Source organism: Vombatus ursinus, unplaced genomic scaffold (genome assembly GCF_900497805.2).
Source record: "Vombatus ursinus unplaced genomic scaffold, bare-nosed wombat genome assembly UNPS02014818.1, whole genome shotgun sequence".
In the NCBI taxonomy this organism is placed as follows: domain Eukaryota; kingdom Metazoa; phylum Chordata; class Mammalia; order Diprotodontia; family Vombatidae; genus Vombatus; species Vombatus ursinus.
The window spans coordinates 12,873,916-12,889,235 of NW_020954596.1; the positions used below are offsets into that span (position 1 = coordinate 12,873,916).

The 15,320-nt window shown below is 41.3% G+C and overlaps 1 protein-coding gene across 6 annotated transcripts in view; it reads right to left on the bottom strand.

The window, feature by feature from the left end:
* Positions 1–3,768: 3,768 nt before the first annotated feature.
* The window catches only part of SH3TC1 (SH3 domain and tetratricopeptide repeats 1), a 110,361-nt gene continuing 98,809 nt past the window's right edge, over positions 3,769–15,320 (bottom strand). For all 6 annotated transcript variants that reach the window (XM_027836362.1, XM_027836363.1, XM_027836361.1 and 3 more), the window contains 3 exons: positions 13,702–13,852; positions 11,966–12,162; positions 3,769–4,208 (listed from right to left, as the gene is read on the bottom strand). In XM_027836362.1, coding sequence (XP_027692163.1) covers positions 3,951–4,208; positions 11,966–12,162; positions 13,702–13,852 — 606 coding nt within the window. In that variant the 3' untranslated portion in view covers positions 3,769–3,950. The remainder of the gene's footprint in view (positions 4,209–11,965; positions 12,163–13,701; positions 13,853–15,320) is intronic.

The window sequence follows — 15,320 nt, forward strand, 5'->3', positions numbered from 1 at the left end:
TAAATAACAACAAATTATTATTATCAGTGCTTTACAAAGCACTTTCACATCTATCATTTCATTTTGATCCTGCAAGGGTCCTATCAGGCAGGCAATTATATAATTAACTCCATTTTACAGATGGGAAAACCAAGGCTCTGAGAAATTTAGGAGTTGTCCAAAGTGACAGAACTGTTAAGTAATGATTAAAGATCAGAAAAAGAGAGATAAAGGATGAGATTAAGAGGTTTTAAGGCAGAGAATTAATGAGAAGAGGGAGCTCAGGGAGAACAGCCCCTATTTTCTCAGTAAGATACAACACAAAGGCCTTGTGCTGAGAGGCTTGGAGAAAGGATGTCTTGGGAGACTTGAGGAGAAAAAAGAAAGTGGAATAACGCCTATGGAGAAAGAAGTATAATAGAAAACTATTAAGGAAGACTTAAGTCACATCACCAAGAATTAAAAATTTACCATGTGTTGGTAACTGAGCTGAGGTTTGGGAATGCAGATAGAAGCAAAAAGATAGCCCCTGTTCTCAGTAGGTTACATCCCAACAGGGGAAGACCGTTCATGAAAGGACCCTGAGAAGTGTTGGGGGGTGGGGGGAAGGATTTGGAGAGTCAGAAGCAGAAACTGAAGAGGAAGGAAGGAGTGAATGTGACTGGCCTGGGTCCTTCCTGGAAATGGAGGTCCCAGGAGGAATGACGGAATCAGAGGAAGGGGTCGTAGGGGCAGAGGGATCTTCCACAGTGAGAAGGTATCTTCCAGGCTCAAAAGGCTGCCGGGGAGCGGTGGAGAAGGGCCCATGTGAGATCAGATAACAATTCAAGGTTCTGCCAGGTAGTAGGTGGGAAGCCTTTCTTCAGCTTCATTCAAAAGCATGTAGGGAGTGGAAATGGCGTATGGTGGGAATAATTCCAGGGCTGGGTTTTGGTAAGGCATGAGTGGTGATGGGGTCAGGAGAAGGGACCGGAAAGTATAATAATAAATAACAGTAACAACAATGACTCAGATTTCCATAGCACTTTGAAGTTTACAAAGCACTTTCCACACAATGACAGTAAAAAGGGAGTATATGGTTTAATATGATTGGACTTGTATAGTCTATATCAGATTGCGTGCTGTCTTGGGAAAGCGGGAAATTTAGAACTGAAAATCTTATGAAAATGAATGCTGGAAACCAAAAAACAATTAATTAATTAATTTTTAAAAAAGAAAATAGCATGTGTTAATATCCCTATTTTACAGATGAAGAAACTGAGGCCAAGAAATGTTAAATGACTTACCTATGATCACACAGCTGGTGCCATATACAGAGCTGAGATTTTAACCCTGGTCTCCCGATTCCACATCCCAACACTCTTTGTACCACAAATTGACCTGACTGTTTCAGCACCACTAAAGAAAATATTTTCCTAAATATTTGGAGTTTCATCACAAGCCAGATTCCATAACACTATTCTCGTGACGGATTATTGTCATTTGCTGATGAATGCTAGCTTTGTGACTAGAAACTTCATTTAATCTTTTTGAGTCTTAGTTTCCTTAGGAGAGAGGCAGCTAGTGGCACCGTGGATAAAGCTTTGGGCCTGGAGTCAGGAATACGTTAAGTTCAAATCCAGCCTCAGACATTTATTAGCTGCTTGGTCCTTGGTAGGTCACTTAATTTCTATCTGCCTCAGTTTCCTCAACTGTAAAATGAGGATAATAATAGCAGCTACTTCCTAGAGTTGTGAGGATCAAATGAAATAGTTGTAAAGGGTGTAGCAAATAGTAGGTGCTTAATAAATGCTTGATTCCCTTCTTTCTTAGTTATAAAAATGGAAATAAGTTGTACTCTCTGCAGCATTAGACATCCTTGATCACCTTTTTCCTCCTGGGCACTCTCTCTTCTAGGTTTGTGTGATGCTACTTTTTCCTGGATCTCCTACTCTAAGTCCAACCCATCCTTCTTGGTCTCCTTTGTTGATTATTTACCTACAGTTTCTCCCACTAACCTTCCATGCCTCCCAAGGCTTTCTCCTGAGCGCCCTTCTCTTTGCACTTTATACTATCTCAATTGGTGATCTCACCAGCTCCCAGAAATTAGTTCAATTATCATCTCCATTCAAATGATTCTCAGACTTAGTCTCTTTGCTGAGCTCTAGCCATCTCCCATCTCCTCTTGGACATCTCAAACTGGATATCCCATAGATATCACAAATTCAACATGTGCAAAACAGAACTCACTGTCTCCCTTCCCCCGAACTCTTCCGCCTCCCAGCTTTCCTGTTGCTTTTAAGGCCACCACCATCCTCCCAGTCAGCCAGGCTTGAAAGGTTGGTGTCCTCCCTCTCCCTCACTCTGAAAATCCAATCTGATGGAAAATCTCATTGTTTCTATCTCTTAACATCTCTCATACACGTCCCCTTCTCTCTACTCATACAGCTAGAACTCTAGTTCAGGCCCTTATCATTTCTCTCCCAAGCTAAGGAATTATTGCCTTCTAAACAGTACCCCTGTGTCGTCTCTCCCCAATCTAATTCATTCTCCACTCAGCTGCCAAAGTGACTTTTCTAAGGTGTAGATCTGAAACCTACCCATGTCACCTCCCCTGCCCTCCGGGGCCAAATGTCAACTCCTCTGGCATTTGAAACTCTTCATAAGTTGGCCCATTCCTACCTTTCCAGTCTTCTCCAAGTTACTCCTTTCCATTTACTCTACAGTCTAGTTACATTGACATACTTACAGTCCCTCCCACATGACATTCTATCACTTGTCTCCAAGTCTTTGAACCAGTTGTCTGCCTGTCTGTCTGTCTGTCTCCCATACCTGGAATGCTGCCACACCTCTGCCTTTTGTTTCCTTTTGTTTTCTTCAAGACTCAGTTCAAATCTCACCCTCTGCTAGAAACCTTTCCTAGTGCCTTTCCTTGCTGCTAGTGCCTTCCCTTAAACTACTTTCCATCCATTCTGTACTAATTTTATATGTACTTGGTTATTTACATGCCACCTCCCCCATTAGCATGTAAGGTCCTTGAAGGCAGGGACCATGTTTTTGTCCTTCTTTGTACCCCCAGTGCTTGGCACATGTAAAGTGTAAGCACTTTATAAATGCTTGTTGATTGATTGAGACACATGACTCATGGTGAGAACATGGTCAGAGTGCTTGACATCCATACTCCAGGACGGGACTCCATGCTTGACAGAGGCTCAGAGAGCTATTTGGAACCTGAGCATAAGAAAGTGGGAGAAGAGATGGAGATACCAAACCTTATTCGGATCTTGAATCGTAGAATCATAGAATTTTAAGTGAGCTCAGTGACCAGCTAGGCTAACTCACACTTCACCCCTAAAGCAGGCCCCACTATACTAGATCTGTCAAGATACCACGTAGCTCATAATTAAAGCTCTCCAATGGTGGGGGAGGGGTACCAAACCACCCCTCCAAAGTCAGACCATTCTACTTTTGGACAGCTCTAATGTAAGAAAAGTTTTTCCCACAACAAACCAGCCTGTATTATCATCCATTGTAACTTGTCTTTCCTCAGCACCTAAATGATTTCAGTACAGACCGTGTCATTCCTAAAGGCAATTCATGGGTGAGGAAACACTGGGTATTAGATGAGAAATGGAGTATAGTTTTAAAAAGTTTAAATCAAATAACATTGACATGCAGCAAATGCTTATCAGAAAACAAATTCTTAGCTACCTCAAGACATCATCAGATAAATAATTATTTATTTCCTTTCAGATGCCTTTACATTCTCTTACTGAGTTTATTTGAAAAAAGTGGTAGGACATTGAGGCATTTAAATACTCAAAGAATATGCTTTAATGCAAAAAAAAAATAATCCTTTAAGTTATGGTTACCAGAGAGACATCAATTTGTGACACTGAATTTCTCATATATTAACAAATGTATGTCTATTATACATGTGGATTTGTTGTGTTGGGTTTTTTTTTAATAGCACATAATATAGGGAGATGATTTTATGCATGGCTTTTGGACACAATCCAGGCTGCACCCCTGTAATAGCGGTTAGGGGCCAGGTTGATTCTCCGAACATTCAGCTCTGTGGCAAAGGTCCTTGCTTTCTGGTAGAAAAAGAGAGATTTCTCCCGGTCCACAAGAAAGTTATGGTAGATTGTAGCCAACCTGGTATAAATTTTCAGCTGAGCCCTCTTGTTACCTAAATCCATAGCAGCTGCAAGTGCAAGGTGGTAATAGCCAGCAGCATCAAATGGGTCCTGAAATAACAATAATTATTATGATTATGATTACAATAAAAAGAATAATCACATGAGTCTAACAGATATGAGAAATAAAGAAATCAGGGACTCTCAGTGTGGGAATTCTCTCCACTGATGTTTGTAACTGGTCTAGAACTTAGTAAATAAGTCCTAGGGAGTTATCTGAGGCACACAGAGGTTAAGTAACTTACCCAAGGTCACACAGCTAGTAAGTGTCTAACCCAACACTCTATCCATTATACCACACTGCCTCAAAGCACATAAAAATGAGTTTAGGGTTTAGAAAATGCTCTCCTTATAAATCCTCATTTTGCAGCTAAGGAAACTGAGGTTCAATTAAGTGGCTTGCACAGGGTCATGAAGCCAAGAAGGGCAGAAGCGGGGATTTATAGCCAGGTTTTCTGAATCCAAATCCAAAGCTCTTTCTATTATACTGTGGTCATTTAGCTATGATCTCCATATAGAACAATAATATGATTACCTGAATCCATAAGCTTATGAACTAAGGAGTTAAACTTTCTTCCCCGAAGGACATTCACATGCGTAACGACGATTTATTATCTGTGCATCCCCTCTCAAGGTCAGTTTATCCCTGGACCTGACGTGCTGCAAAACCAATCACTTTCTGCTCCAGGATTCCCCATCATTACTTAGTAACCACATTATAAAGTGCTTCATAATGGCATTAGTCTGCTCACCAGAGCCCCACAACATTGCTTACTATTCTATTTGGATAAAGTTCTATTCGAGGTTTACAAAGTTAGTGTAATGGATTCTGGGGTTACCAGGATCAGTATTTACAGCCCCTAATCTCCAATCCACTATGCAGCCCACTAAGTCTCTTGCCTCCATCAAGCATCCCCACCAGACTACTCCACCTCCCCCTGCAAAAAACAAACATCAATAAACAACAGGAAACATACACTCAAGACTTTAGTTGTGAATGACTCCTCAAACTTCATCTCTACCCCCACCTCTCCATTCCTGCATTTTTAAGTTGGCTGGTCCAACTGCACCACAAAATCTTTAGTTTAATATTCAAGGATCTGTGGTTTCATCCATGACATTTCTCCCCACCCACCACTCATCTCTACCAATGTGGATGATAGCTTCTCCATGGCTTAGCATGGAGTTGTTAACACTAAACTGTTTCATGAACTAGTATGACTAAAACCTTTTATCCACTGGTGACCAGCCTCCTGGTATTGAGGTTTTCTGAGCTTAGCTAGGTGGGTCTTCGCTGAAGCGCCTACATCCCTTTAACACAGGGGTTGTTGACCTGGGTTCCATAGACCTTCCAGGTATCCATGGATAGAATGGGGGGGCGGGGAATTATATCTCTGAATTCCTTTATAATCCTATTTTATTTTATATATTTAAAGGCAATTCTGAGAAGGGGCCATAGGATTTATTAGACTGCCAAAGTGGTCCACAAAACACACAAAAGATTAAGAATGCATTTTATTTATTTAGAAACATGATTCTGAGAAGAGCCCATAGGCTTTACCCAACAGCCAAAGGGGTCTGGGACACATAAAAAAGGTTAAGAACAGATGGGGAAACTGAGTTCCAAAGAAGCTGTATCTTGCTCAAGGTCATACAGCTAATAAACAGCAAAATTAAGATTCAAACCAAGGTTCTCTTATTCTAAATCCAGTCGTCTTTCCACTGTACCATACTGCCTATTTTAAGGAACAGAATCCTTTGAGGTCCCCCCTACCTAGAGATGAAATAATGTTTTATTAACAAACTTACTAACATCAGTTTAAAGGACCAAGAACCCTTTCCTAAAAAGGCCTCCAATAAGTCAAAATAGTGCATAGGCTTTAGAGCCTATAATAATAATAATATAATAATTCACATTTAAATACCAGTTTAAGGTTGACAAAAGTTATTTCTCAATAACTCCATAAAATAGATAATAACTTACCGAAATAACTCCATGAAATAGATGACACAGCTAGAAAGTGTCAGAGACAAGATTTGAACACAGATCTTACTGCTATAACTTGAATATTACTTTCATGACATCATGCTATAGGTAGTACAAACATTCCCCTTATTTTTCAGAGGATAAAACTGATATTCACTGAGACTCACCCAAGACCAGGAGGCTCCTTAAAGACCAGAGATAGGACTGAAATAAGCAGCAAGGTGGTGCAATGGATAAAGGGCTAGGCCTGGAGTCAGGAGGACCTGAGTTCAAATCTGACCTCACACACTTATTAGCTGCGTGACCTTGAGCAAGTCACTTAAACCTGTTTTCCTCAGTTTCCTCATTTGTAAAATGAGCTGGAGAAGGAGATGGGAAACTGCTCCACCCTCTCTGCCAAGAAAAACCAAAGAGAGGTCACGGAAAGCTGGACACAACTGAACAGAAGCAACAACAAAAGAACTGAAAGTTGGCTTTATTGATTCTAAAGCCAGAGGTCTTTACAATATACCCTGTCTCTCTGACAGTCTCTTTGTACCCAGTAATCCGGGGGGGGGGGGGGGGGGGGGGGGGATGGATTCATCCACTCATTCATTTATTTATGTGAGGTTTGAAGGGGGAAGGAAAGGTCTGTAGTGACATACCACATGCTTAAGGTGTTAAGGTATAAACACTAGCTGTGTGTGTGTGTGTGTGTGTGTGTGTGTGTATTGTGTGTATTTGTGTGTGTATATGTGTGTGTGTGTCTGTGTGTGTCTGTGTGTATGTGTGTGTATGTGTGTGTATTCTGAGGTCAGGATGATAAAGGGACAATAATGTAAAATAAGCTCCTTGAGGCCAGGGACTACTTTGCTTACTGCCTTCCCGCCCCTCCTCTCCCCTCCCGCCCTGCTCCCAGCACCTAGCACAACTCCTTGTTGAATTATATCAAAGACAAACACCACAAACTCAAGGAGCACCATGGTACAGTGGAAGGCTGTAATGAAATCTGGGACCTAGATTCAATGCCTACCTCATTCTCTTATAACCAGTATGACTTTGGGCAAGACTTTACCTCTTTGGACCTCAGTTTCCTCATCTATAAAATGAAGGGGGGAGGGCAGCTAGGTGGCGCAGCAGATAGAGCACCAGCCCTGGAGTCAGGAGGACCTGAGTTCAAATCTGGCCTCAGACACTTGACACTTACTAGCTGTGTGACCCTAGGCAAGTCACTTAACCCCATTGCCTAGCAAAAAACAGAAAACAAAATAAAATGAAGGGAATGGACTAGGTCACTTTGAGGCAGCTCTTTCTAACTTGGAACCTATGACCCTTGGCACATTTTATGACTTGGCCTTGAGCTGACCATCTGGCCCTTTTAGGGGTTTACTGTGTGGGGTTGTATGGGGACCATAAATTGATCATAGGAACCTTAAGTTCAGGGCTAGTCTTGTATTCCTCCCAACAAGCGGTGCTAAATGAAAGTTGTTGGCAGACTGTCATTGAATTGCTTCCTAACTCAAGGATAGAGGTGATATTTTATTGTTCCGCCTCCTCTCCCCTGAACCTTTGGCTTGCTCGTGTCATAGCTCCAAGCCATAACAACAACTTTGCTTCAAGCACAGAATGTAATAAACACTTATTGAAGGAATAACTCACTTTATGGTCTGGGGCAATAATAACAGATAACAAGAAAATGGTGGAACTCAAATTTATATGGGGCTTCAAGGTCTGCAAAGCTCTTTACATCAAGTCACTTCCTCTATAAAGTAAAGGGAATTTGGCTAGAGGTCTAAGTTTTCTTCTAGCTTTTCCATTCTATGCTCCTAAGACCGAATAAATACCAAAATCTCTTTTCCAATTAAATTCACAAGAGGCTGCAGTGATGGATTCTGGTCACTAGCTGTCGCTGTGCACTCAGGCAGGGTAATCCTTGAGAAAGCCAATTCTGAGAGGCAAATGATACAGGGATTTCAGCATCGTATGTCAGACGTAAAAGGACCTCTGAACATGGAAAGTCAGAGAAGGATGGGCCATCTAATTCAACACTCTCGGACTACATAAGAGGAAAGAGATTTGCTCAGGATTACACCGAGAGTTTTTGAGCTCTAATCCCATATGTCCAAGTAAGGAACTTCTGGAAATCACTGCTTGGAAGACCTACTGGCACCTCAAACTCAACCTGCTTAAAACTAAAGCTGTGTGACCTTAAGCAAGTCACTCATCCTCTCTGTGGTCCAGTTTCCTCAACTGAAAAATGAGGGGATTGGACTTTTAAGTTCCCATCTCCAACTCAGACTATGATCCTATGAATTCATTATCATCCTCTCCAAACCTGATTTTCCTCCCAACTTTCCTGGTTCTATTGATGTGACATTCCCCCAGTCATCCAGCCTCAAACTCTCTGTCATTGTGGACATTTTCCTCACCTCATAAGTCCAATAAGTTGTCATCCAATTTGATAAATGAAATGGTGTATGTAAAGTGCTTGGCAAACCTTAAAAATCTATGCAGAAACTTGTACTTATTATGATTAATCAACCTCTCTGTGGCAGTAGACACACTTTGGCATCCCCTCTTCTTGTATGCTCTCTAGTGCTTAAGTTTCTGAGCTACTGATCTCTTCTGGTTCTATTCCTCAGTCTCTTTTGTTGTATTATCATTAATGGCCTGCCCTTCCTAAGCATGGGGTCAGTCTTGGCTCTTCTTCTTTGTTCTCTCTACACCTTTCTCTTTGGGTCAACTTATCATCTCTCAAGGATTCATATATCTTCTTTATGTTGTTGTTCAGTCTGTCAGTCCCGTCCTACTCTTCATGAACCTATGGACCATAGCCCACCAGTATGGTCCATGGGGTTTTCTTGGCAAAGATACCGGAATGGTTTGCCATTTCATTCTCCAGTGGGTTAAGGCAAACAGATGTTAAGTGACTCGCCCAGGATCCCATAGCTAGTAAGGGTCTGAGGCTGGATTTAAACTCAGATCTTCTTGACTCCAGGCCCAGCACCCTATCCACTGAACTATCTAACTGCTCCTTGTCTATGTAGATTACTCCAAAATCTACATAACCAGCTTGAATCATTCCAATCTCATATTACCAACTGCCTGCTGGATATCTCAACCTTGATGTCCTATGGGGATCTCAAATGTAACACATTAAAAAAGAAACTTATTATATCGTCCCTTAAACCCACCCCTTCTTCAAACTTGCCTTTTCTGTTGAGGGCACTAGTATCTTTCCATTTATCCAGAATCACCAACTTGGAATTATCCTAGAATCTAGGCACTTAGTTCCTCCTCATCCCCTCTATCTAATCATTTGCTAAGTCTTTTTAATATTACCACCAGCCTATCTCTTACATCCATTCTCTCCTTCATACAATCACCTCTGTAGCCCAGGACCTCATCATCTCTTTCTTGGACTATTATAATAGCTTCCTAATAGTCTCCCTACTTCTAGGGTCTTGCCACTTCAATCTGTTCTCCAAGTAGCCACCAAATTGGTATTCTATTTCATGTCTCATAATGTTACTACCCTGCTCAAAAAATCCACAAAATGCTTTGTAGGTTTCTATTGTCTATAAGACAAAATACAAACCCCTCAGCCTGGCATTTAAAGTCCTCCAGAATCTGAGAAATGAGGAAACAAGATGGGTGGAGAGATGGTGATAGAGTACTGGGTAGAAGATGGAAAAAGCTGAATTTCCTCGCTTGGGACTAGAAAGTTAAGATGCTGCCTGAGAAGGATAGGTCAGAATAAGGTACAAAGTACTCTGAACAATAGCAGGTCAATGGGTGGGTTATATTTGGCACGGGAGCTTTCTGACAGGCAATACAGAGGGAGAAAGATGGGGTGTATGGAGGACATTATAGGCAAAATTCACCCATTCCAGCCCTAGTAGACATGGGAGTCAGAAATCCTGGGTTCATATTTTAGCTCTGCAACTTGGACCAACTCCCTTCCTTCTCAGGGCCTCACTTCCTCATCTGTAAAATGAATTCAGGCAGTGGACTTCAAGTGATGTTTAAAGCTTTTTCAGCAATAAATCCTATGCTGCCATGAAATGCAGCTTTTTTTCAGTGGGAAATGCCACTTCTTCCATTAAGCCTTCCCTTATATATCTCATTCTCCCTTTACCCTACAATCTGAAGATATGGATCTTCTCCTCATAAGGTCTTCTAGAACTTTGTAGTTTTCTTATACACTGTTCATATTCTAAGTTGTATTATATATTGCTGTAAATACATCTTATAATTCTACTTTTCCCCCATCCCACCTCTCTTTGGAATTTTCAATATTACTGTCAAGGGCACCACCATCTTTCCATTCTTCCAGGTACATAACCACAGTGTCATCCTTGACTCCTCATTCTTACTCACTTTAGATATCTAATCAATTGTCAAACCTTATCATTTCTATCTCCATATTATATGCTCCCTTCTCTCCATTCCCCCAGTCATTTCACTAGTACCAGCCCTCATCACCTCTCACCTGGACTACTGAAATAGTCATCTAATTGGTCTCTCTGCTTCATGCATCTTTGTGCCACTATCCATCCTCCACACAATTGACAATGTAACTTTCCTAAGGTATAGATCTGACCATAGCAATACTCAGTAAACTCAGTGGGGCCATATTACCTCTAGGATCAAATATAAAACTTCTCTGTTTTGCATTTAAAGTCCTTCACAACCTGGGCTCAATCCTTCTTTCCTTCCATCCCCATTCTTCTCATCCTTGTTACACATGACTGGCCTCCACACAGGACCTTTCTTGTTTTCCCCAGCTGCCAGTGGGACCTTCTCCTCCAAGATCACCTTGTATCTGCTTTTTTATGTACCTCTATATGGATGTTATCTCCATAATTTGAATCTAACCTCCTTGAGGACAAGACTATTTCACTTTTGGTTTTATAGCCCCAGTGTCTAGCACAGGACTTGGAAAAATAATGCCTTAAAAAATGCACTATTGATGGATTCTAGACTATAAGGGAAGAAACTTTGTCTAATTTATCTTTGAATCTTCAGCCCAAGAAGCTAGCATGGTCCATTGTATATTAATTAGCATTTAAAACTTATTAATTCAAAGTTTTTTTTAAAATTAAAGTTAATAACAACAGTAATAGTAATAATGAAAATAGTTCAATAATAATAATGATAAATAATAAAACAAATTTATTTAAATAATTAATAATAAACAGCTATAAGATAATTATTATAATTAACATTTATTTACATAGTGCCTATTATATGCCATGCACTGTACTAATATTGTAAATATTATCTCATTTGATCCTCACCACAACTCTGGGAGGTAGGTGCTATTATTATCCCTCTTTTATAGAGTAAACTGAGGCAAATAGGGGTTAAGTGCCTTGCCATATAGACACATAGTTATAAGTGTCAGAGACCAGATTTGAAAGCAGGTTTTCCTGACTCCAGGTCAGCCACCTAGCTGCTCCCCTACTATGTGCTAGTCATTGTGCTAAACACTTTACAAATATTATCTCATTTGATGCTCACAGCAACCCTGGGAGGTAAATGCTATTATTATCATCCCCACTTTACAGATGAGGAAATAGAAGTAAATAGATTAAGTGAATTATCCAGGGTCACCCAGATAATAGGCATTTAAGGCTGGATTTGAACTGAGGACTGACGCCAGACTGGGTACTAAATTTAGCACCATGCCACCGAGTTGCTAATAACAAGAACCTTCATACCCTTTTGAATCAGGAGTTCCTTCTCTTCCCCCAATCCAGCCCAAAGCAGTTTTTAAAAATGCTGATAAGCAGGAATTGTGTCTGTCCAGAGCCCATGGGGCCCAGTCTGCTCTCCGTACCTTTAGGTCATAGAATATGAGGTCCCCCAGGATCAGATACACCTTCACATAATACAACGTTTCTTCATCAAATTCCAGAGGTGATGAGCACAGAGATAGTGCCTTGAGGTAAAAGTGTTCAGCCAACTCAGACTGCCCCAGGCGGTGGTGGACTACAGCCAGTCGATGGAAGGCCACGCGCTCGTTTAACCGGCTTCCTGAGGGAGACAACACGGGATGGGGGAGGATCAGTTAGATCAAGCATGCTGCCATAAAATACAGGTTTCAAATGTAGGGAGGATATTTTTCTTGAAGAAACCCACACATCACACAGAAACAAAGGACCCAGAGAGAGAAAAATGCACTAGGTCACCAAAGCCCCAAGAGGACGTGTGGCCACCAATCACTTTTATCAATATCTGCTTACTTATTATATTCGGAAAGTTGGCTGTGAGGGGTGGAGGAACAATTACGGTATGATAGAAAGAGACCTGGCAGAAGTTAATCAAGAAACTTGGGTTCAATTCCTAGTTGTATCATTAACTAGCTTTGTGATCTTTTAAACAAGTCGCTGAGTAAGAGTTTCCTTATCTGTGAAGGAGGGAGTTTGAACACAGCCTCTAAAACGCCTTTTGGTAATGATAATAGAGAGCGTTGTTATAGTGCTTTTAAGGTTTGCAAGACACTATTCATATTATCTAATTTCATCTTCAAAACAACCCTGGGAGATAGGAGCAATTACTATCCTCATTTTATAGATGAGGAAACTAAGATTGCTGTTGTCTGTCCTTCATACTGGAAGAGGACCAATGACATCATGGTCTTGGGGCCAAGGTATAGTGTGTTTGCCGATTAGTCCAGTACAAGCTCAGAAGGCTCTATAACAGGTCAGGCACAAGGAGTTTGTTTGAACATTTGGGAGGGAGATGTCTCTAGATTTGTGCATCTGACATTTCCTTTGTGATACTATGATTCTGCTTTGCTCATAGAACACTGCACCTTTTTTGATGATGGGCTGTCCTATGCCAGCATCTCCCATGTCTCACAATTGATGCTAAAGTTCTTCAGAGAGACCTTGAGAGTGTCCTTGTGTTACTTCTTCTGAATGCGTTAAGTGATTTGCCTGGGCTCATAGTCTGAGAAAGGGTTCAAACTCATGTTTTCCTGACTTCAGGTCCAACACGCTATCCATTGCACCACCTGCTTTCTAGTAGTCTGTATTCTGTGTTTTAGGACTCCTTTAGTGGGTAGAATCTGGGCCTTGAAGCCAGGAAGACCTTGGTTCAAATTTCACTTTTGATACCCCCTAACAACGTGACAGTGGATTGACTCTTATAAGCCTCAGTTTCCTCATACATACAATGGGGACAAGAATGCCTATTTTGCCCTTCTTGCAGGCTCATCCTAAGGGTGAAATGAGATGGTGTATCTAAAGCACTTTGCCAACTTTTAAAAGCACTATATAAATGTCAGTGGTTAGCGTGGTGATGATGCCCTCCTCCTTCTAATGAGCAAATGAGATAATATCTATAAAGCTAATTAGCACAGTACCTGACACAGAGTAAGCACTTAATAAATGCCTCCCTTCCCTCTTCCCTCATCCCCCTTCCTTTCCCCTTCTCCATCCCATCCCACCAACGACATTGTCACTACCACTCACCATCACCATAATTCTGATGGTTGGCAAAGGTGGGCGAGGAACACTGAGTGAGAGTAATCTTCTCATTCACAGAAGGTCATTAAGGTCCAAGGCTTACCTAAGTTTATGCTGAGGGCAAGGGAGGTATGTGCAAATTCTAGACACTCTTGGTAGGACTTGAGAAAGTACAGCAATTCCACCAACTTGTTGCATAGTCGGAGTTCAGTCTCCTTGTTACCAGTCCTAATAGCAAGAGGAAGAGCCCGGTCCTAGAAAAAACAGTCACCAACCACCAATAAATGAAAAATTGTAACAAGTGCTTCTTTCAAACATCCAGGCTCTCAACCCTGGAGTCACCTTCATTCTAACGTATCTAGTGAGTTGCCAAATCTTTCCAATTTCATCTCTGTATGTCTCAGACCAGCACCCTTCTCTCTAAGATAATATTTATAAAGCACTTAGCACGATGCCCAGCACATAGTGCTATATAAATGCTAGTTGCTATTGTTATTAATTTCTCACGTGATCATCAGCTTCATTCGTATCCTATACCTTTTTGTCATGGTTAGTGAATTAGATTCCCAGTTGGGCTCCCTTTTTCCAGCCTCTCCTCCCCTTTCTAGTCTATCCTCTGCACAACTTCTAACATAACCTTTCTACAACACAGGTTTGACCATGGCACCTCTCTGCTCAAGAAGCTTCAGTGGCTTCCTAATGCTTCTAAGATAAAATACAAACACCTTTGTTTGACATTTAAAGTACTTTACAGTCTGGTTCCAACCTAGCTTTTCAGACTCATTTCACATTATTTACCATCATGTACTCTTTATTCCAGACAAGTTGGACTCCTTTCCTATTTCCTATACTCCACATTTTATCTCCTATCTCCAGATATTTGCACAGGCTGTGTCCTCCCTCCCTCCCTCCCTCCCTCCCCATACCTGCAATGATTTCCCTTCTCACTCGTATCTCTTGGAATCCCTACTTTCCTTTCAAGGTTATGTGCAGATGCCACGTCCAGCATGAAGCTTTTCTTGACATCTTCCCCACCCCTCATATCTTAGTGCTGTCTTCTCCCTCTCCATTACTTTGCATTTGCATTGATAATATTCATATTATCTTAGAGGCAAGATGGAGCCACTGAAGTTTCTTGTATACTTCTCAGTAGAGCATAAGTTCTTTGAGATCAAGGACCATTTTAGTTCCTGTCTTTTTCCCGCCAGTACCTAGAATAGTACTTTGCATATGGGAGGATGAGTAATTGAGTCTTATTGATTGTGGATGAAATGACTGACTTGGACAACTGTGGATTTGATTGGGGATGAATTAGTTGACTTAGATTGTTGAGGTTCACAGCTGCTCCTTTGTTCTAGGACTGTAAAAAAGGTCAGCCTTGTCTATATGATTCAGAGAGTGCTAAATATAGACCAGAGAGCCGCAAAGCTAAGAGTATACCTGGACCGCGGAGGAGGAAAACCAGGGCATATCTACAGTAACATCACTCTTCTCCCTTTGCCCAGAGGCCAATAATGGTTGACTTGGAATTTCAGAAGCACAGGAAGTGAGTGTGCTCTCCACTATACAACCCAATGGGATAGTTTCTAGACTCAGAGTTCTTCAGAGTTCTGGTCCCCTGGTTATAGGAGGGAAAAGTTCCTAAACACTAAAAGAATTCTTGGCTAATAAAATCCTGGAATCTAACCCTAGTGAAGGAAGGGGTAGTTCTTGAGCGGTGTC